This window comes from Onychostruthus taczanowskii, unplaced genomic scaffold, assembly GCF_017590055.1.
Source record: "Onychostruthus taczanowskii isolate IOZ18803 unplaced genomic scaffold, ASM1759005v1 scaffold2, whole genome shotgun sequence".
Taxonomy (NCBI): domain Eukaryota; kingdom Metazoa; phylum Chordata; class Aves; order Passeriformes; family Passeridae; genus Onychostruthus; species Onychostruthus taczanowskii.
Genome location: NW_024499239.1, coordinates 21,969,353 through 21,993,596, shown reverse-complemented (window position 1 = coordinate 21,993,596; position 24,244 = coordinate 21,969,353). Strand labels below are relative to the sequence as shown.

General features: G+C 36.1%; 1 protein-coding gene across 1 annotated transcript in view; it reads right to left on the bottom strand.

The window, feature by feature from the left end:
* Positions 1 to 24,244, bottom strand: part of POLN (DNA polymerase nu) — an 88,624-nt gene that overhangs the window by 45,102 nt on the left and 19,278 nt on the right. Inside the window, exons 12-17 of the mRNA XM_041402970.1 lie at positions 24,104 to 24,160; positions 23,212 to 23,265; positions 22,928 to 22,993; positions 7,959 to 8,016; positions 6,389 to 6,466; positions 5,850 to 5,964 (exon numbers count right to left, since the gene is read on the bottom strand). Of these exons, the coding sequence (XP_041258904.1) occupies positions 5,850 to 5,964; positions 6,389 to 6,466; positions 7,959 to 8,016; positions 22,928 to 22,993; positions 23,212 to 23,265; positions 24,104 to 24,160 (428 nt within the window). The remainder of the gene's footprint in view (positions 1 to 5,849; positions 5,965 to 6,388; positions 6,467 to 7,958; positions 8,017 to 22,927; positions 22,994 to 23,211; positions 23,266 to 24,103; positions 24,161 to 24,244) is intronic.

Below are 24,244 nucleotides of genomic sequence, written 5' to 3'. Positions count from 1 at the left end.
ATATCACCCTTAAAGAGTATGCACTACCTACCTTGTTACTTTAATTCACCGTCAGGACTTAATATGTACAGGTTAAATTACAGTTCAGAGCAAGAAATTGATACTTTAAGAAGATACCCATTTTCATACTGGAATGGCAGCAGTTATCAGATCATTATACCTTTTAATACACAACACACCTGTATACTGAAAAGTATTAGAGCTATTTCTCTACTATATAGTAATACATAAGTATTTTTAATAGAGATTATTTAAATTTCTCTACTCTCCTATTCTTTTAGCTTTTAGAATTTAAGGAAAACTCACTGCATACAGGCAAATTTATTGTGTGTTCTCTGATTTCTGTACTGAAAAACAATTAGAGTACAGCTGTTTAACAATGTTATCTATTAAAGGCATTTTTCTGAGGCATAGACCAACTTGGGTGTCATTACACTGGATCTACAGACAATCTATAGCACAGAATATATGACAGAAAATAGCCAGGTAATTTATCACTGCATGGGAATGTTTGTGCACAGGGACAATTATCTTTCTGCTCTCACACAGTGAATTAAAAATTCACTGTTTATGGCAGTAATAAATTCATGCTTGCATGAATTGCAAGTAGATCATACTGTAACAACTTACTAAATATCTTTGTTAATTTCTCCCCTTCTCAAATAGCAAATATCATCCAAAGAAAAGGTAGGTTTACCATGAGAAGATAACAGTAAATCAATACAAACAATCTAGAAGTATTATTAAATCTCAGAGAAATAATGTGGTCAAGAGAATGTTCTTTATTTCATACACTAGTATTATCCCTAGAGACAATAAATCACCTGGGTATTCTGTTTCCTAAATTTCTGGTTATAGGAGTATTGGACTTTCACTTCAATCCATTTGCAACAAATCTACTTACAGGGTCTTTTCCTCTGAACCTCTTGGTTTGTGCATATATAGACCTACATGTTTTACCATCTTAGTCCATAGTTATAATTTAGAAAGGGCAAAATAGTCTCATAAATTTGCTAGGCCAATTATGACAGACACATCAGTGTTCTATTTCAGGCTTGAGAACATAAAACATAGAACATAAATATACTTTGCAGCTATTAGGAATATCTGTAGCACACAGTTGATCACTGTGACAGCATCTTCAAGCTTAAATTGACTAAGCTTGTTCAGAGCCATAAATAACAGAGCTGCATTTGTATGGCCAGGCTGCTCTCAGGACCCTTAATAGAGGGTGCTCTGCTGGAACCGCTGTGCTCTGCTGGAAACTCATCACTACTGGGGAGCTCCAGTTGTCTGACACAGATTCTAAAGAAACAAAGGAAAGGACTTACCCAAATATTTTAAGAATGGATGAATGCTCCAATCATAGGAACTCTGAAGCAGTACTATCCCAATTCAAAAAAGCACTCAAGCAGGAAAGTAGGCAGAAGTCAGGATGAAACCCCTATATGAAACTCATCATACTATGATGTGTTTAAGTCACATAAGAGCAGAAGTCAGACAGGATGAAACCCCTATATGAAACTCATCATACTGTGATGTGTGTTTAAGTGCTTAGCTAAATCAAGATACTTTTCCTGGTTTTTGACTCAATGTTGTCAATATGAGTATATACTGTGATGGAGGAACAACAACCTCCTGAGAAGGGTGACAAAAGAACAGTTTGAAAGAGACACCCTGAATCACTATACCCCGAATCACTAATTTTGCAAAGTGCAGACTACCTAAAAGACTAAACTTATTTTTCAGCATCTATTTTTGAAAGTGATTTTAAGATATGCACATCAACAGCATTTTAAACACAATTACTTATTTTTTGTTTATTTTGTAAAAGCTAAAGCAGTGAGAGAAAGTTCACACTGAGGTTTGTTGTCATTGGGATGTCTAACAGCAGTTGGGTCTCTCGGCTGGTCAGACAGCTGCCAGGACAGCTCTCGTCACCTTCAGCACTGGGATGATGATTTGGATTTAAAAGGATTATGACTGTCACAGGCCATCAAGGCAACATAACACAAGGTGAACTTGCAGGTAGCTAGAATCCATTATATCTTGAATTTTTAAAAGTTTAGGCAAGCCTTGAAACTTTGCCATATGTTCAGTGTGTTACTAATGCACTCTGGGTGTTGTTGTAATAGCAGGTTGACCCCTGCCTTTAAGGCTTTTTCTTTGTAGGATATAACAGAGGACCCACTGTAAGATAATTTTGTTAACACCCTATGATCACAGCACAACAGGAGGAAGAGCACTAAGCATACACAAGTGAGCATCAAAATCTCTATCATAGTTTTAATTGGGGTAACTATGTTTGATGACCAAAATATGCTGTGCAAGGCAGAGATGAGCAAGCTGGTCTAGCGGAAGGTGTCCCTGCCCATAGCAAGGGAATGGACTAGATAATCTTTAAAGGCCTCATCTAACACAAACCATTCTGTGGTTCTGTGGAAGTTAACTGCAGCTTCTGATAGTTTTAGGTGAATTGCCACTTCAAGACAGTTCTGCCAAAGGGAATACACAATACTTCAAAAACGCTCTACAGCAAGCAGTGTCTCCAGCAAACAGCTGAGCACAGAGCAGGGAAGCACAGAGTGCTGGAGCTGAGTTACTCCTGAAATGAGCTGTCTCTGCAAGCTCACCAGAGCAGCACAAGGTTCCAGCCCAGCCTGGCAGGAGCCTTGCCTCTCACTGGGGTTGGTGGTTTGGGTAGTGTGTTGCACATGACTGAATTTTAGCTTGGAAGTTAATACCTCCACTCAGCCCTTTACTACCATGTACAGACACAGTCTGGGCTGACCCACACTTACACACCTCTGCCTGCTCTGCTGACCAGGGTAAAGATTCCATAAGAATGATGTTTAGCAGAAACACGGATCCAACAGGGTTCCAAGAGAGATGCATCTCTAAGGCACCAGAGATAGGCTGAGTCACAGCACAGAATACCTAACCAAATTGTGAAAGGAAAGCTTTTATACATGAGAGATCTTAATTTAATCAGGAACTCATAGAGTTCACCCTTTGCAGAAACTGCCCACCCATGTGTATTTCCTGCCAAATGCTATAAAAAGCCTGTGAAAGTTTTAAAGAAGGTTGGATTTCAGATTGAAGGCTTTAGTCTGAAGGGCAGCTAAGGAATGGAGTTATGTTTCAGTGAAGAAGCCATAAAGTTTAGAAAAAATAAGTGAATAAACTGATACAAAATTTGGCTGGACTCTGGAGTGTGGCTCAGATTTCTATCCAGTAATGTATTCTTCTCTATTTATGATTTAATATTTATCAGTCTAAGGATTTTTAGATACAGAAAACCTGTTAAAAGATACCACCTGACATGCATTCAGAAGTTGATATGCTACTAGAAACTAACAGTCACCTAATTTTTTGTCCTTGGAGAGGGAGCTTCAGAAACTAATCCATTCTTTATAGATCTTGTAGAGAAAAAACTTTTTTTTTGTAAAGATTCTTCCAATTGTACAAAATACGTTAGGAAAGATTTACAAATAGTAACAACATACAATTCCTTCAAACAGAACAAAACATTTGCTATGCCCATTGGTGTATCAGTTGCACATATTTTAAAGTATTAAGACCCAGAAAAACCAGACGGCCAAGAAGAGATAAAAGATTTGTTGTTTATTTTGCTCTTTTCATAACTGATTCTAATGTGAGTAGAATCAGCTACAATAAAGTCAATTGACTAATTTTTGGCCCTAAAGATTTTATTTATCAATAGCAGACTATGAAAGAGGAATAAATATCCAGAATGAGAAAGCATTTGTGAAGCCTGTAATTTTATATCTTCTCTTTGGTGCCAAAGAAATGAAGGACAACATTCAAAAATCCAAGATGAGTTCAGTAGGAACTGACCCAACAGGAGGAATTCAATTTGTCAGAACAAATACAGATATCTACATTTAAGCTGGCCACCCCAGATGTACTTTATTCTCAATGGTGAGAACTCAACACTTTTATTGTGCAACTGATCTTATTACACAGGGCATATCAGCAGTCAGCCAAATGAATCTCTCCAAGTATGTGACAGATGTCCAAGGTTAGATGAGATTAAACACGCCCTTTGTGTTTCTGTGATTCATAAGTCATCTAACAGATTCAATAGAAAGTTTCTTCCAAGCATTAGCTTTACTGAAGCTTGAGAGTAGAATCAGCAGAATCATTATGTAATGATTTTGTAGACACACCATGACAATTCTGTCTGATAAAAACATTTGCCTGTAATATTTCATTAAATTTAAAGTTACCGTGTAGCAACGGCAAGAGGTTGACGGCTGCCAAGAGCCATGAGCTTGCTGAATAGAATGGTATTTCTGGAGCAGTGCCCAGAGCTGAGACAAAATTTGACTCATCTTCATGCATACATTTCCAATAAATCATCAAACTAAAATAAGGTTTTAATTCCATCATGAGGTTCCAGTGATATCGTGTTAGAGCTAAGAATTGATTACAGTATCAGGAGAAGCTTCTAAGAAACTCTAAAAGAAAGGTGATCTTTTCATAGATATATTCAGTGGAATGTTTGTGGTCTGGAGTTTTGTTCTCCCAGAATGCACGTCTCAAGCACTGATTCAGTTGTTGGTAGCAGAATAAATATAATGCGAGTTCCATTTTGTTTCTTTGTACAAATTCAGAGCATACTAACAAATATATCCCAACCCTGGATGTGTTCAAGGCCACGCTAGATGAGGCTTGGAGCAACCTGGGATAGAGGAAGGTGTCTCTGGCCATGGAAGGGGACTGGAACCTGGTGATCTTTAAGGTCCCTTCCAAACCAAACCATTCTAGGATTCTAAGACTGTGAACTACGGAAGTGTGTAGGAAATACCATGTCTGGAAGACTGTGCCTGCAAAAATTTAGAAACTGTAGGACGAGAATTGAGCTCAATCAATCATAGGTATTTTTACTGTCATTATCAGCTAACAGTCTTCCAACTAAAATGGAGATGAAAAGATAAAAGAGAAGGGGAGAAAAAGAGAAAATAAGCAAATTACATAATATTTACATGAACTTCAGTCTATTCAAACAGCTTTATGCTACAGCATTTTATTCAATGTTTTTCTGACCTATCTGTTGAAACAGGTTTCTTCACATCTATCCTGGCACTTATTGAATGCTCATGCACTTTTGAATACAACAGAGTCCCAGTCTCAAATGAGGTTTTTAGGCATCACCATGATATACAACAATATAAAATACCTTCAACAGCTAAATGACTAATATTCTTTTTTTGACAGTTCATATTTTAATTGGCCTACTGAAGAGATCAGTAAATAATTATATAGATATGGAGATTTTAAAATCTGCTTTTTAAAAAATGATTGGGGTAGCACTTTTTCCAAATAATTCCAGAATATGGAAGCACTAAACCCTATTAGCTGAAAAGAAATCCCACAAGCTCTAGTCTCTGTTTCTTAAATATATGTAATTTGATTCCAATACTTCTATTGGATATCTAAGTAAATTTCAAAAATGCTTGTAATTTTACTGAGAAAAGCTGTTCTGTTTTTTTCAGATGGGCAACCTCTCTAAGTGCTGCTCTGGATTTAAAAAAAAAATTGGTTAAAAATAATAGAAGGAGGAAGTTATCAGCAGCCACTGTTCACAATATATCATTGCATCAGCTTTAGCCACAAGGCTTATACTGGGCAGTTGGATTGCAGCATTTTGATATGTGGAGAAGGCTCAGAAAGACAGAAGGGAATTCATAGTGTTAAAATATCATGAACAATAGATATTGTAACAAAATACTGTCTTTTGTTATCATCATGCAGTAATACAATAGCTTAGGTTATTCTTACTATTTTGTCTAATTACTATTAAAATATGCAACATTTAATCTTACCACTGAGAAGCCAGTGTAGAAAAGATATCAGTGATTTCAGGTTCTTGGAACAGTTTCAGAAGTTCTGGCTCAGATGACAAGTCAGCAAGGATCCTTAACTCAATATGGGAAAAGTCTAGAAAACAGTGTTAAAATACATCTATTGCTCTAAAATAAAAACTTACCTGCATTTTAACCAGACTATCACAAATTAAAATGTAAGGCTGAAGTATTCAATCATTTCTTCATTCTCAAAAAAGGCAGATGCCTACAACAAGTTCATCCTGATGATGCTATATTCCAGCTATGGATCACAAAGTGCCTCAATCCTTCATTATCTTCATGTGTCAATGAATCTTATCAACTGTTTCTACTCACAAGGCTAGAACATCATCCACTTCCAAAGCATAATAAGGAACACACATCATATAACAATATTAATTGTTATTAAGGGATTTGACAGCCTTGTAAAATATGTCATCCAAAGGAGAGGGGAAAAAGACATGACAGAACTGTGAATATTAATATGTATGAGAATAGTAATTCACTCTCTCTATTACCTGCTGCTAAAAATGTACATCCTTTTTTTGAAACAAACAGTGTTCTTGGGGAAATAGTTATTACCTCCTCTTCTTTTCCTAGAGAGGAGATACACATTTAAATCCCAAACACCAGTTCAAAAATACTGTGCTGCAAACCATAGAAGGTTTTATACCAAATACACAGCTAACACCACAGAAACGGCAGTGTAAGCAAACTAGCAGAGCACCAACTGCCAGCATCACAATTATTTCACTGTATCAGCCATGTACAACTTTATCTCCACCATCCTTGCAGTACTGCTCACTTCCTTTCTCAAATCCAAACCCTTTCCTAAACACAAGCCACCAAATATATACAATAACTAACATTATTCACAGATCACTTAATAAGTGATACATTCATAAAGAAATGTCTACAAAATAAGTAAAAATATGTATTTTTGTATCTTTGAACATGCTGCAGCAATGTATTAATAACCAAATTCTGAGTTACAGATGGTAGGGGAATATAATATTGAGAACATACAGCAGGCATAGGCATCCAAATTGTAATGACAGAAATCCTCAATAATATGATGAAACACTAACACAAGGTACTGGAAACTGAACGCATCCAGGGAATATCACTTGACATAGTGTAGGGAGGGATGGTGGTTTGAAATGCAACAGAAGCTGGTCAGCATAAAAGTGAAGAAAATAGAAAAAAATGTGCCTTGATATGGGAAAAATTTAAGAAATACATTTTTGAGAAGCATATAAGATCACTAACAAAATCTCCAGAAAGTTTCATGTGCTACAGTTATGCCCAGCACCTCAGGTTTACGCTGCCCCTGCTGACACAGTTTTTAATAGCAACTTTTGAAAAATACTTATAAAAATGACTCATGTAGATAAAATAAAACTGCTGTCAAAATTTTACATTATCTTCCCTAGCCTCCTGTTTAACGACCTGTATTATTTCCAACACAGGGAGTAAAAAGCTGTGAAAAGGCAAAGTTTGCCCTTAGCAGAGAAACACTGAGCAGCACTGCCCAGCTCTGGCTGCAGGCATTCAAGGAGGAGAACGTGTGTTCCAAAATCTCTCTCATATTTGAGTCTGCTACTGTGGGTTTCTCTCTTTATCATTTGGCTCATGCTTTTCTAGACTTCATTTTGATTCTCTCCGAGCTACCTGCCTTAAATCATCTGCCTTAACACATCTGTTATCAAAAACAACACATCTGACTAACTATTGGTGTTTAGTTGTGAGTATGATTAAAATGGCCCAGCTTAAACATTGACTCAGGCAAAGCCTTATCAGCTGAACACACACAAAATCATCCCTAGGATATTTAAGGTATTTAAGATGCATAATTTCATTTGGAAAAAGTGAGGGAAACAAAAAAAAATTCTAAAAGCTTATAACTATTTAAATCAGTGCTGAAACACCAAATATTTTTTCAGGAACAACCAGAAAAAGTACTTGGTTTAAATGCTAATGTATAACAAAGCATTGATCATCTGATATCAGCTTGCTTCAAAATATAATACCACACAGTAAAATAGTTAGATAAAACTGCCTTTTCATCTTAATAAAAACACAGTTTACCTTTTATGTACTGTTTCTTTGTAATTGTAACTGGATGTTTAGAGATACCTTGAATGTTCTACAAACAAGAAGAATAAAAATGCCTAGTAAGTGCAAATTTATGAAAATATGTTTAGGAACAGTTTATTACCAGCATCAGTGATACTAGTGCCAACAAGTTTTTCCCATATAATAAGAAAGATTAACCACTTTGCCTTCTAAAGGAAGCTTCACACTCTGCATCTGTATACACTTTTGAATATTTACTCTTCCAAGAAAACTGGAAGATTCTAAGAACAATTACTCACTTGTGGCCATTTTAAAGCCTAATCTCTGGATGCACCATAGAAGGTAATTAGTAATCCAATAAAAAATAATTTTCTTCTTGCTTTAACCTGTATCTTTTAGTTATATTGCATTACTTCTGAGAAAAGAACACATGTGAATCTTGCCTGGAGGCTAAAGGAACTGAATGTTCTTCAGCCGCTTGGATTTTTTCTAGTATCTATTCCCACTTTTTTGAAATGCATGATAAATAAATTAGGAAACATTTATTGTCTACAGCACATCAGTCCAGGTTAAAAACTAGAGATAATTTTATTAACCAACACACAGGTCTAGGATCAGCAGCAGATCTTTTATTTTTTTCAAGATCTGGGTTCACACACCTCCAAGTAAAGCATCAAAGATGCACACGAGAACTCCTTTCTGTTATTTTGAGTCATTATACCTCTTTGTCTAGAAAAGCAACATATGACAAGAGAATTTGTATCAAGCTCTGATTTTGTCATTCCATGTAATTAATTTGCAAGTGGATCAGGAATTAGAAGAACACACTAATATTATGCAATACTGAAAGTTCAGAGAGTGGGAATAGTGCTATATAATTTCCAAATCAGAATGATCATTTTCTATGCAATTTTCAAGTCAAAATTGTTATTTTAAACTTAAGAGGGATGTAATCAGACATCAAAAGCTATTGAAATCTAAAGCAGAAGCAAAAGAACAAAACCCCCAAACCACAGCAGTACCATTCCTAGTATTAGTACCACCCTTAAAGATGTACAATTAAATGTATTCAAGTTGAACACCTGCCACAGCACCCTACAGAGAGAGATAGGAAACTACCACACAAAATACAGAAAATTTTCACAGAATGGGTAAAAACTAGCAACACTGCTCTTGGTCCATCAATACCCAGAAGAAACACTTGCCAACTGGAATATCTTATTCTTTAGCTTTTGAAACAGTTAAAAACACAGTTGTGGCAATGCTTATGGTAATGCATATTTTAAAATCATTTTTTGAAGCAAGTGGTTGTTTAATCTGTACACAAAACTAGCACTCCCATTGGCAACTACTGATTTCCACTAACAACAAGCTGGGGAGAACTAGTGCTCATTCATATGAATAATATGCAGTCCAAGTGGCCATGGAATCTAGTAGACCCTCAGAAATTCAGAAAATTTACTCCTTTATTATGTACCTGGACATGAATGAATGTGGGAACTTAATTTTAAACATTAAAAATACATTTTAATTCTGACTTATAGAAACATTCTAACAAAGGATGGAGAGGGGCTTTTCATTTGGCTCTACCCTGGTATTGTGGCATGCACTTAGGTAATTTCCAGCACAGGTTAAAATTGTTTATAGTTACTCTCACTTTCCTTGTCTCATTAAGTTCAAAATCCTGAACAAAGTGAATTTTAAAAAAAAGTATTCCAAATTCTATCAACAATGTATAAAAATCAATCAGTACATTGCTATCTTGTTTACATTGAGAGCATATGAACAAAGTCTACTTTCAACTCAATTTTAAAAGTGTTATTAATAATTCTGGAAAACACCAGTAAGTAATTGCAAGTGCAAAATGTCTTTTCACTTGTAAATCAGTTAACACCTCATAATTTGACTAGAGCTTCAGAAAAGAGGTAACTCAAGAAACATGGGAATTGTAATGTTCATCTTTAAGGTATTGGAATAGTTTAGCACATCCCTCTCATCTAATTTTAGATTGATTAATTTTAGGCAACTTGCTGGTTTAAACAAGCTGTGTAGAATCTTTATAGCCAGTAAAGACAGGAATCTACAGTGGACTATCCAGTGAGGTATCCTAAGATTTAGATCAAATTTTGTGAGATTAATTTACTCCAAATATTTAAAGGAATAGAGAAATAAGAAGACAATCTCATCAACAGCCTTCCAAATATCAACTTTTCCTCTGCTTGAGTCAGGTGACTGTTTTACTGTATCAAAAGTGGAAAATTAATATGGCTTGGGCACATCATCACCACAACTTTGGGCTACTACATAATACAGCCTGTAATTTTGCTCTTATGTGTACATTTCAAGTCTTTATGAAAAAACCTTCACAGATGCAATCTGAGATGTGAATGTTACCCTTATTGTTAGAAAAGGGTATCCACATCTTGTTAGAAGTTACAAAAAAACAAAATTGCCCTCTCTGAAAAATCATGTTCCAACAGACAAGAAGGAATGCTTGAAAAGGTGTGGTGGAAAAGGTGGTTGTGGAAGTTAACTATTGTAATACTTCTCTTCATTGTTTCTGAGTGAGGGTAAAAAAAAAAGATTAAGCTATTCTAGTAGATAATTAACAAGAAAATCCTAGCATTATTTTTTTTTAATTAAAAACACATAAAAACAACACTGTAATCCAAAATTAGCATCCAGCTGATAGAAGGATAGATGAAGCCAAAATCTCAGATTCAATATGTCTGAAAGGCTGTGACAATCAGGGGAGATTTCTGAAGAAAGCAGCTGTCACTCTTATCTTCCACAAGGACAAGAAGAAACAAGCAGAAAACTACAGGCCAATGAGCTTCTCCTCAGTTCCCATGAAGATGATGGCACAAATAAACCTAGAAAACATCTGCAAACATATTAAAGTCAAGTAAATGATCTAGGGTAGTCACCATGGATTTAGAATGGGGAAATCATGTTTAACCAAGGGCAGCCTTGTGCAATGCAGTAACCAGCTCTGTGGATGCAGGGAGAGCAGCAGATGTTGTTTACCTTGACTCCAGCAAGGCTTTCAAAACATTCACTCATAAAAGCCTCAGAGAAGCTGCTGAAGTACAAGGTAGATAAGTGGACAGTGAGGTGGACTAAAACCCAGCTGAAGTGAAGGTCCAAAGGGCTTTGGTGAGTGGCACAAAGACCAGCTTGAGGTCAGTCATTGCTGGAGCAAATAAGGTCCAAAACCCCCATCTATGACCTGGATAACAGGACTGGTGCAACCTCAGCAAGATGGCAGGCAATCCAAAACCCTGAGCAGTGCCTGACAGGCAAATCCAAACCCCTGAGTAGTGCTTGACATGGCAGATGAATGATTCAGAGGGACCTCAAGCATCTGGAGAAATGGGCTGTCAGGGTCCCACAGGGTTCACAGTCTGGAAAGCTGCTCTGCAGAACATGACCTGTGGGTCATGGTGAAGAACAAGCTAAACATGAGCCAGCAATGAGCCCTTGTACTCAGGAAGGCCAACAGCATCCTGGGCTGCATCAGGAAGAGCATCACCAGCAGGCCAGGAGACTGATCCCTGTCCTCTACTCAAGATGCCTGATGGGAGCACATAAAGATGAAGCCAGGTTCTTCTCAGTGATGCCCAATGACAGGACCAGAGGTGACAATCAGAAACCATTACAGAAAATTCCGTGTGAACGTAAGAAAAACTTTTCTGCTGCGTCAGTGGTCAAACACTGGAACAGGCTGCCCAGAGAAGTTCTGAAAGCTCTGCCCTTGGGGATACTCAAATCCTCAATAGACAACCTCCAGCAGTCCTGGCAAGGAGGCTCAGAACTGATGGATTTTGGGTGTCTCTCTTAAAGCCTCACAAACACAGCTTCAAACCTCAAAAAAATGATGATCTAATCCATAAGGAAAGTCACTATATGCAAGGAGAGTAGAATTATCAATGAAACAATACCTAATCAAAATCAAACAGTTTCTCATTTCTCAGCTCTATGAGCTTCTTCTCAGTCAGTTAAACTCTGTTCAGCTTTCTATTTTTGGTATCCAGAATTCTACATCTTCATTTGCCCCTGATCTTTTCATTCCTTCCTAGATTAAAACCAGTACACTATTTCAGTTCTTTCCAAGGACTACAGTATACAGACATATATTGGATAAATTACCTTTGAAGTCAATGAAGTTAGATTTCACCAAACCACAGAGGCTGGTGGTGCATTTTAATTATTTCTTACTCTACATCAAGTAGGGTTGTTGTTTTTATTTCCTATATTCTGACTCCCCTTTCAGTTTTTTATATGGATTCAGCTAACCCTACATCTCTCTTCTCCCCATTTACATGATTACCAGCATAAATTGTGATTTTGAACAAGTAACCTCAGTCAACCCCAGTGACTCTCAGAATACACATCCCTGTCTGTACACTAAGGTATCAATAGTTATAAGCATTTTTTAACTGAAAAATGGCTCACTAATCTATAATTACCCAGATCTGCATTTCTAAAGCTTTATGGAATATGTCATTCTGAGGCCCTACAAACTGCAGGGAGGGGAACAAAGAAATGTAACAGGTAGTTACTGAAATAAATGGGAATGCACAGAGGTGACTGCTGACTATTCTGTGGGCATTTGATTCTGACTAATTCCCTCACTGTTCTAAGACCTTACTTAAAAATAAGAACAGAGAAAAAACTTACTACTAAGATAAGAATATCCATTCATAAATGTATACAGGATGGATGTGTCACAAGGGAAGTTAAAAAATAGCCAAGGAGTTAGACCAAACAGCTAGAAGGAAGGAGTTAGACCAGGTAAAGTTATCATGTACATATCCTTTGATGTGGTCACCAATCCACCTGCTGTTAGTGAGGCACAGTGCCAAACACCAGAGCAAAATAAAGGAATTAATTATTGTTTTACAGTGGCTACCAGTGCCAACAAATAGCAAAATCCAATTGTGTTTCTTGTAAACAATAGAATTTACTGGGAGTGTCATCTTGTAAGATTTAACAGCTCTAATAGATGTTGCTTCAGGAAACCAATTATTTCCTCATACTTGAGAAATACACAGATTTTCTTTTCCATTTGAAAAAAGTTCAGAGCAGAAAAATTCTAGTTTCTTTCATGAAATGTAGCACTCCAGCAAAAACTGAAGCATTACAAGCCAAAATTTCCTGCGGTTTCTCTTAGCAACTTCTTCTCCAGAAAGTTTATTAGAATAATTAGGGCACAACTATTCTCTTTGAACACCAACTCAGCTCTACACAATGAAACACAAAGTAAGCTTTTAAATCCACAGCATCTGTTTGATGACCAGCACTGTAATACTTTTAAAGCAGAAGTAAGACTTTGGTCTGTAAGACAAGACTTCTTTACAATGCTAATAGATAGGTGGATGACAACTCCTTTGAGCTTTACACTCCAAATTTCTAATTGCCTTTTTTTTTTTAATTTCTAATTGCTACTTTTAAAAATTCTTGTTATTCTTTACTGTTCCCTCCAGTTTATTTGCTTCTTGAAAATTTTCTCACTCCTTTTTCTTCTTTGTCTTTTGTTGTTCTACATGGGACCACTCCTGGTTATAAATTGTGCTCTCACATCTCATTTAATCAGTTTGAGAAGAAATTTAAGCAGAGGTTCAGTGAACTGCTCCCTTAACCATCAACACTTCACTTGCTCTGTTGTTAAAGGCCAAAGCTACTGGAGAACTAGCAAGGAAAACTGCATCCTGCCTAGAAGAGCACCTTTGCAACACAGAATGAAGAGACTGAGTCCTGAGGCCACTCACAACATCAAACTCACTAAATTTATCTGACACCTGCAAAGTTGGAGGCAACTCACTCATCAGAAATTACACAGCAAAAATAATTTGAAAAAAACTTCTGGAAAACTGCCGCTTTTAATTATTGCCCACAGCAGCATTTATCTATAGCTCTAAAGAAATAAACAGCTATTTTCTATGACTTCTATATGAAACACAATTTCAAGAAAGTCTGAAGATCTAATTTGTAAAGTATGGCATGAATCTCAATAAACGTAGAAAGCAGGAAAATTAACAAAGTCACCATAGCAATGCCAGCCTGGTATGGATGGGTACATGCATTCCTTAGCAAAAAAAAACTTGTCTGCAATCGCCATCTAGTGGCTTGTGGAAAATTAAGGACATCTATTTTCCTTGTCAAAAGCCACAGAACCATACAGACTTCTGGAAAAGGATTCCTTAATTTTTGGTACTAGTTTGCACTTTTCAGCAGAGAAATCCAAGGTAAAGCACTCCCTTCTTGCCTTACCAGCAGCAAAGAATTATCAAGGTTTTTTAGACATCAGACAAGTGGGAAACTTAGAAGTTATTCATCCCATTCCCACAAGCTTTGAAAGATGTGAACACAAGGAAAGAAAAAAGGGCAACCAAAATTCATGACTTCTTACTTCAGAGAGTAGGCTCTAAGAACACTGTGTTTGATTTCCTACAACTAATTATATTTCTGCTATATTCCTTGAAATTTAGACCTGGCAATGATCTCAGGAAATAAAGATTTAGCAGCACATGAAATAGGTTTTGATGAGTTATTTTTAAAATGAAAAAAAATTCAGTCACTGATTTGATTAAAATCTGTTTTCTGTAAAAAATTTTCACCTTTGCACAGCAAGCAAGGAAGTTTACATATACACAGCTCTTTGCATCTTTCAAGAGAAAAAGATTGCTTTTTTCCCATATATAAACTGACTATATTTTTTACTTATTTAATTTCATTTTCCTGAAAGAAAATTATACACAGAATACCAGCTCTAATACACTAATATTCATTCATATGGGAAGCTCAAATTCTGGGATGAACCCCAAGGAGATACGACTTGGTTTTAGTGAAAAAAACCAATGCTAAGGCATAGAGATAACTCCTTGAGTGGCAGCTGGAGATAGTAAATATTGTACAGTTTTAGATTAGCTGCACATTATAGCTTTAAAGGAAACAGTGTCAAGGGAATATTGCCCAAAGGTACAAATACCAGACCTCTAAGTGCACAAAAAATGACAGGATTTCCAGGCTGGAGAATTTACTGTTCAAAGAAAAGATGTAATGGTTGTTTTATGAAAAGGATAAAATTTAGCATCTCAAACAAGATTGTTCCACATACTGAGGAAGTTACTGAGCATATGTTAGCAGGGAATTCCTCTTAAAAGGCTGTGAACAGGAGGCTGGTTGAAGGAGTTAAAGAAAACCTAAGTAATGTCTCTTTGCTGCCAACAGGGAAAGGACAGTTCCTGACTTTACAGAAGTGATCCTTAACTGTAAGTTCCCAGGAGTCAGAGCCAGTGGATGATCATACTGGGACAGGAGAACTAAGGACAGCAAGGCCACAGGGGTGACAGCAGGATGACCCTGTCCTATTCTGTCCCTCTTCAGCAACCCTTATACAAACCACTGGTTTTTTCCCATTGTTGTTCCCAGCCTGGGAGAGCACATCCATATCCAAAACTCTGCACAAAGTTTCCTGAGGCTTTATGAAAGGTTGCTGAGGAAATAAAGAATTGGCAAATTTTCCTCTTTTTGACATAGAAATAAAAATAATTGTCAGCAGAGAAAGATGAATATAATAGGAATGTAGAGCTACTGAGATAATTTTCCTGAATTTCCTTGGAATGTCAATGACAAAGCTTTGGAAAATCATTATTGTGTGAAAATTGGTCCAATCCAGGACAACAAGTCTCTTTCGATCTACCTAATTTTTGATCTTTCCCTATAAACCTATAATTTTTTTTATCATTCTTCATTTCTGCTATTGTCAGACCTCTCAGATACTTTATTTTTTTCTTAGATAAAAATTGGAAGACAATTGTACAGTATAAGAAGAATACATAGCAAAATAAACTATTTAAATACTTTTGCTATGTTAAAACATAATGAAATCTATGCTGAGTTAAGACTGTATTTTGTCCTGCAAATGGGAACTCAGCCATCAGAGAAATATAGTAACACTTCCCCCTTTTGAGAGCTTGTAAGACAAGACATAATATATGTGTCTGAGATTTTTATTTTAAATGTCCTGTCAGAACATAAGTTTCCAAGCTTTGAGTAGTTCCTAAAGTGTATATCTAAAACTCCCTCTAATGGAGTGCTTCATATGAAAACAAAAAAAACCTATCAGGCAGAATCTCTAAAATCTTAATCAATTGACAAGAGGTTCTAACAGAAAACTTAATAACAAATAGACACAGAGATATTTAATATAAGGACCACATATGTATTTGTGCACATTGCTGAAGATTCAGCAATCTTATCTCTTATGGATGAGGACAGGAAAAATTGCCTCAGCAGGACATGGCTCCATGAAACTCCTGAGAGCTTACAGAGGTCCAGTGACTGTGACCAGTGGGGACATCAGGGAGGCTGCACATGCCAACCCCAGGCATAAGAGAAGTGCCCAGACAGGAGCTGAAACGTGAACGGATAAACAGCAGCAGAACAGTGACTATGACAGACTATCAGTCTATCATATCAATTGTTTCTTGCAAGCTAAACTCCATGCTAATATTGCTCTTAACTATTCTCAGATTACATAGAGTCAGACTTAATAAGATTCCAAGAAACACCTCAAAGTGCATAGATTAATTCATGTAACAGAATACTTCCAGTAATAGATATTACTATAATTACTTTACATTAAAACATCTTTGAATTTGTAAGGTAGGGAAAGCTACATTAATCAAAACAAGCTTTTTAGAAAGGATGATTCTAATTTTGATTCTTGTTAGGTCTGTGCTCCAATCATATTATAGAGAAAAAATAACCTGGCAGTAGTATTCCAAGATGAATTTCTAAAATATGATCATAGCTTTGGCTTTTACCTGGAGCATTCCCAAAAGATCACTGGCAAAGGCCATTTAAAGGATAAAATGAATCAGCATATAATCAACAACCTTAACAATGCCCACTCAATAGCAGTAAATGCTCAAGTGCTGACAATTTAATTTATACATACTGGATTGAAATATATTATCTTCTGATTTTAAACAATCAAGTGGAAGTATGCAGTGCTGTCATCTCTCAAGCACAGGAAGATTTTAGAGGAACATTCTTTTCCCCATTTCTACAAATCTAAGCTTCTCTGAGAATTTCTTCTGCCAGAAAATAAAGGACAGTGAAGGAAGATTTCAACCTCCATAGTCAATATTTCATAATGTGGTAAAAATACTCTGGCTGATATTTTTCCAAGTTGTATAGAATCTTTCATTTTTGAGCAGCCAATTTTAATTGCTCTGTTTATTTCTGTGCTTATGTTTAGCTTGTAGAAGAAATAATGACAGACTACTTTATCCTGCATAAACAAAATGCAAGTATCTTTTATGCTATTACTTCAAGGAAGCAGATTTATACCAGCTGCACATTACCTTTCTTTAAATAACACACAGAACAATTATACATGCAAAAATAATCCCAAACAGAAGAGAAGAGGACAGGATTGAACTACTTGTTTTAAAGAATTACAGTCCAGATGCTACAAGCTTTACTGAGCCAAATTATGCTATAAAATGTTGTCCATGTATTGGATACACCCACTCACCATGACATAAATGAATCTATACAAATCAGGAGCAATACAACAGAGAATGCCAAAGATGTGCATATATCATAGAAAAGGACACTACAGGCCAGATGCTGAGAGAACAAACAACAAACCTTGTTTCTGCATTTGGGTAGTAAACCAACATGATGATGCTCTGGAGCATCAGCTATGAGTGTTACAATGTGACCAACAGTTGTCACACAAATACCTAAGAACTTTCTATTGCAATGTTAAGGTAGTTTAAAATTTCATCCTGAAAATGTAATTGGACCGAAGTCAACATGCCCATTCACTCATTTTTAAGTACAATTTTCCTGTCATGGAACTTCAACTGTGATGAGTGAGGAAGAGGAAATAGAGAATTTCTGTCCCCAACACTGTAAATATAGTTTCTTGAAGCCTTCATTAAGATCACTTTTAAAAAAAAAACAACCTAAACAATAACAAAAGACACTATAAAAACATCATAACTCTACTCATAGAATGAGATACTATTTTAGTGCTATTAGTGCAGTAATAACCACCATATGACTCAAGAGTATTGGAATAAACATACTGAAAAGAAATATGGCATGAAAATATGTTCTGAATGCAAAAGATGCTCAGAGAACACCAATCAAGCACAACAATCAGCAGGCGTGCTCTGGGTTTCTCTAACAGCATATCAGCTCATCTGAGTGACAGGAGTTTGTACTGACTAGAAGATGCAAGTTTAAGTTGCTTTAATTCAAAGGCCCAAGAAAGCACAGACACATTCTCATATCCCATTCTCAACCCACCCTTGTTATAAGCAAAGCCCACATTAGGGAATACTTACCAAAAACTGATTTTGTTAGCCTAGATGACATTATAGAAGCTTTAGACAAGATGTTTTATATGAACCTGTAATATGTCTGACATGTCTCTGTCCCCAGTGCTTTCCAATAAACATACTTTAAAAAAAAATAGAAAACACTCTCCAAGATCAATGAAAAGGTAAGGCCCTACCATTTGTTCATTTTAAGTAAATAATTTTCTCTGTTGGACAGTGTATGAAAACAAGTTCACAAAAATCTTATTCCTAGCAGTGCAGTTTCAAAAGCAGCCAAGGCCTTGGCTCATTTCTGGGGAGGGGGTTAAAAAAAAATCAAAATGCAAGCATATCTCTGCTCCCAGACTTGGTGTCTGATTGCTCACATTGCACCAGCCTTTGCCAAACCTTCTAAAAGCTGTGAAAGAAAGGGGCAGGGATAAAACAGGACAGTGCAGAATCTCATCACTATTGGAACACCTTGCAGAACATCCTGTTTCTGCTGGAATCTAATTGTGACCACAGACTTCAAACTTCCAGAAAGAATATTTATAGTAGCACACATCAGCCTGCAGCCTTAATGAGGCCTTGGACAAAATGCCTGAAACCTGGAGGTGTCACAACAGCTTTGGTAGCACAATTCTGCCAGACCACCCTGCTAGCAGTGCACGTGTGGGGATGCCAAAATGGAAAACCTATTGGAATTCTGCTACAAAAGGGAGACAAACAAGCAGCATCCCATGCACACTGTCCAGAATCCCAAAACCATGCCAAAAACACAGTTCCATTTTATCTCAGAGAAAATTAGAAAATTTTTCACTCCAAAAAACCAGCCCAGACGGAAATAACACAAATACAGTATGACTAATCAGAAATACTGGTTTGCTAAGTTAATTGAGAGAACAGACTAATTTTGGATGGCAATTGCTCAGAGGGGCCTCTACTTCAAGGGATTGTCTCTCCTCTTAGAATGAAAGGCAGATGGGTAAATTCATTATTCATATTCCAAACACAACTTGCAACACTCATTTTCTAATAAACAAGCGTGCAATTCTCTATTGTGCATTCACCACCAGAAAATCTTATATCTGTTGAAGAGATTGAGATATATGCAATATTTCAGGTTTTTTATGATCCTTCCTTGAGCATGTTAACATTCAATATGCCCTAATTAGTTTCTCTTTCAAATTACATTCCTGATGTCCAAATTATAGGCTAACATGTTTATTTGCCTGATAGGTTATATTATTTTATTTATTTGCCTTTCTGGACAAGCTGTAAAAGCATTTTTCCTGAGGAAAAACAGGAATGCTTTTTTTTTTTTCCCACTTGCTCCAAGAAGGTGAAATTTTTTTATTATCTTCAGCACAACTTTTTGTTACTAAAAGGAAGGAAATGCTCTCCCTGAAGCCCTCCACTTCATGCTTTTCAATTTAATGATACAAACATCTTCTGAAGTAGAGAAGCATAAACTCATTAGCAGCATTTCAGTTCTCTCTGCTGCAGAAGCCTGGAGGAAAAAAACCTTAATACAGAATATCTGATTTTAGCACTGAAATTTACATCTTAAACCAAATTATAACATCTAATTTTATGCAATCTTTATATCTCAAGTTAGGATTTCTCTCTTTTCATTTGAAAGGGGTTTAATCTTAATTGGGTTTATGCTGTTCCACTTTTGTCTTGACTTATTTCTGCTTTAAAACATGAGAGACTGAAAAGAGATATTTCCAGGTGGGTGTGGAGAAAATAAACAAGCTTTTAGGAATGTCATAAATATATGTAATAGAAACGTTATCTATGAGTAATATAATCAAAAAGCATCCTAATGTAGACAAGACTAATACATTTATACAAAAACTATTTGAAAAAAACACATTCAAATAATAAACCTAATTAAATTCCCCTATTGGTCACAAGCAATCCAGCATAGAGGGAAAAAAAAAAAAAAAAACAGACTAGCACATGGACACATTATCAAATAATTTGTAGGGTTTACATTTACTTTTAGGTTTCAGATACCCAAGTTTTCCAAAAGTAGCAAATAGACATCTACAATGCAATAACAGGAGACTGCAAGATCAAATGTGTCCCTGTTTAACAATAATACATTAACAGTTATTTGTGAAAAGCACATTATTCATACAGCACACAGTTTGTAGAGGAAGAAACCAAATGAGAAGAAATGAAGTGTACAGTTAAACTAAAATAGATGAACACATGGAGAGGCACTGAAGTAAAGTGCTGCTAAGAAACCCCCTCTAAGTTGTTACAACACAAAAGTCATAAAAATTCATGTGAATAAACTTATCTATTGAGAAAAACCCACATAAAGCCAAAAATATCCATCATCCATATATCAAATGTGGAACTGTCTGAAAGAAAATGACAGTTTATCTGAAAAAGAAATTCTGTTCTGTATCCTATGTCTAGTCATTTCCCCTCAAACCTACAAGTAAATCCCTGCTGGACTCCATTAAATGCCTTTAAGGAAAGAGGAAAGATAGATCCATTACCTTTACAAAACAAAACACAAAGAGATCTTTGTTTGGAATCCCATGTCTCAGAAGCACTCCAGAATATGGGATGTTTTTCCATTTGAATTCTCACAGAATCTGATTCACACTTATCTTTTGCTTTAATCACTTGTTAAAGCATTTTAAAACAGTTAAAAATAAACTGCCTCAGCAAAAAATTCAGCTAAAATTTGACATAATATCATAGTAACCACAAAAATATCTCCAATATTTATGATTTCTGGCAAGAATCTTCCCAATCCTTTAACACTTAGCAACGTGACTGGGCACTGCAGTATATCTTCTATATCAATAAGTGATTCAGGAACAGATGGTATAAGTTCCATAAACATTTCAAACAAAAAAAAAGCCATGCCAATGTTTTTCCTTAGAGGGAAAAGCCAGCCTTAGGCAACCCTGGATGCTAACTTTAGCAGCATTATTTTGAAGAAAAACAACTTTTAAGAAAAATAGATTTCATGTCCTTTTTACTATGATGGGCCAAATGTTACTCTGTGTTTCATGTGGTTTTTTCAAGGCAGCTGTCTGTTCAGCTCTGACTTGGAAATGCCTGTGCATCCCATCAGAGAATTCAGCAAACTGTGCCCTTCATGATCATCTTTTCCTCTCACTTTTTCCCATCTGGGCACATGAGAAATGAGAGCAGCAGTAACACTTCCCCATTCTGTTGTTAATTCAGAATCCTAAACACTGATTTTTACTCAGCAAAAAGTGTAAGCACTTCCTATAAATTGTTTGATGACAAGTTGTATGGAAATATGTACCATGAAAGTAGGAAGATGCAAATGAAACATGAACTGTGAAGACAGATGAAAGAAAAGCTAAGGAAGTAACCAAGTGTCATGAGGGTGAGAACCCCCCAGGACAGGTTTCTGTCAGAACTCTAAAGTCACCATTCCAGGCAGGATTTGTTAGGAACCACATGAGCCCATCCATGCAAAGTGCTCACAACTGTTAAGGTTAAATCTCTCCTCCCACAAAAAGCTGTGGAAGATCATGGCCTTTCTCCAAGACTGCAGAAAGCTCCTAATGCCATTTGTACCCGTGAAGCTTAAGGTTGGGTCCTGCACAGAGATAAGCAGTACCCAAATCTGTATGATTAGGAACTGACAACACTTTGGGGTACAAGTTAAAAGGACAACAGCCTCACAGATTTCCTCTAGCCTTTATGAGACAAGTCCCATCTCTGCATCTGTCCCCAGTTACCCACAGGGCCAGAGGCCAGGTCTTTGGTAGAAAAGGCCATGGTTCAACCAAACAGAAACTTTCCCCAGACAGACAGTCATTCTTTTCTTCTGCTGTTCTCACACCTATGCCTCAAGCCCCTGGAGCTCTGCAGCCCCACCTTGTCCCACACCAGCTCCTGCACTCTCATTCATGCAGCCATGGGCTGGGACAAGAGGGGAACACAAAGGCCTTTGACCTACAGCCAAAGGTGTCATAAACACCAAGAGAAATGGGATCATAGAATACATTCAAATAAGCCATTGAAGGGCCACTTTGGGGGAAAGGAAAAAAGGCAAAAAAAGGGAAAAAATCCGGTAACCTGTAGCAGTCCAGAAGATCAAATAAAACACATTTCAGGCATGTGCATGGAGATCATTATAGACAAGAGAGGAAGCACAAAGAGTCCAAGTGTCACAGCCATATAAGCAAGACTTCCAGAGCACCAGCACTGCCAGCTGAGCCCTTTACTGCTATGAGGCCTGAAGCTAAATTCCAGAAGAAGAGTGCTTCCTTTTTTTTCTGTAATACCCACTTTCCAGGGCTCACTCATGCTTTACAAGGAGTGCTTCATGCTCACTGGAATTCATGACAAGGAAGTATCCAAGGTACACGCGTGGCTCACAATTGTACTCCTCTACTTCAGGTAACTATGTTAATTCTGATCACAGGTAACACAAAATATGTCTAAGAACAGATGTCCTCCAGTAAAATACCCATTTAATAAGCTTTTTCTGTCCACCATTTAGACACAATACAGCAACTGCTAGACTTGCAGGAAAACAAACATTTCCTGTGTTAAAAATATTACATATTTTGTACAACTAATATTCATTTTTCATTTCAAATAAAATGCAAATCTTCCAATAAGCTCACTTACAGGATGTTTGGCTGAAAGTCTACCAGTCACAGTTCCTGTTTGATTCCAAGTGGAGGAAATGAATCCCTGTAATCAAGTAAAGTAAAAAACAGAAAAAAAAAATGAAGATGCACAACTATATTTTATTTAATATAAGTATCAGTAATAAAAATTCACTGCAATCAATACAAGAAAAAATAAAAGAAACGCTTTTAATTTTCGATGTATAAAAGTTTTTAAACTGTAAACACTGTAATCATTTCACAACTTTTTAGGATTTTACAAGTGACTTTATATATTTCTACCTTTTTCATGCATGTTCGTAGTCCATCCACATAAGTTGATTTCATTTTATGAACCTAAAATACATAAAATTTAAGATAAATGTTTACTTATAAAAATAAGGGATTTTTCAAATTAAACATGCTAATTTCCAAATGAATAATCTTTGTAGACTTTTCTTTTTTAAAGACAGTTTTATCTGAGTAAGTAATGGATTTATACTCACTGACAGCTTAACCTATTCCTGTAAGTCAGGTAAGTGCTTGGTTATAACCTAAAGACAGAGCTTTGTAGATACTATTAAATTAATTGTTGGAATTTATTATTTTACATCTTATGTCCCCAGGTCAATAAGTTACATGAAAACCACACACATACACAAAAAACCACAAACAAATTTTTAAAAAACCAACAAAAACATCAAAACCAAACATAAACCCACACTTTTAAACTCTGTTTTATTTTTTTTAATTCTTGGAAGCTCATTCATTGAAAACCTAATGTTTAAGTGTGGGAGAAGACTAATTAGATCATTTAGGATTTTCAGGAGGCTTGTCATCCCAAAATTCCCCATAAACAGTTATCTCCTTCACTTTATGCAAAACATTTCTTCAGAACTCAAAAAATAGATGTTTTGCCCTAGAAATGCTTTATAGCACTACACAAATTTAACAGTGAAGTTTTCCAATTGTCTCTGCAATGTTGCACAAGTTGTTTGTTAGCTAAAATCTAACATAGAGCAAAACAAGTATAAGCATTAACATTTAAAATATCTTAAGAATACAGACTTCAAATTGGTATTTGAATGAACTTGCACTAGAGCCAACTTATTTATTTATTTAACTATAAATATTTTTCTATCTTGCTAAATTTTGCTTCAATGCAACTACACTCCATAAAAAAATATCAGCTCACCTGGCGGTATTCTAAAATTATCTTAGGCAAAGGATGAAGATCTTGCAATTTATTTAGCTGGAAAATCAAGAATGTGAATTACTGATGTACTTTTCTTGAAGTTTTATTATTAAACAAACTTTAACAGAATACATTTTGGAG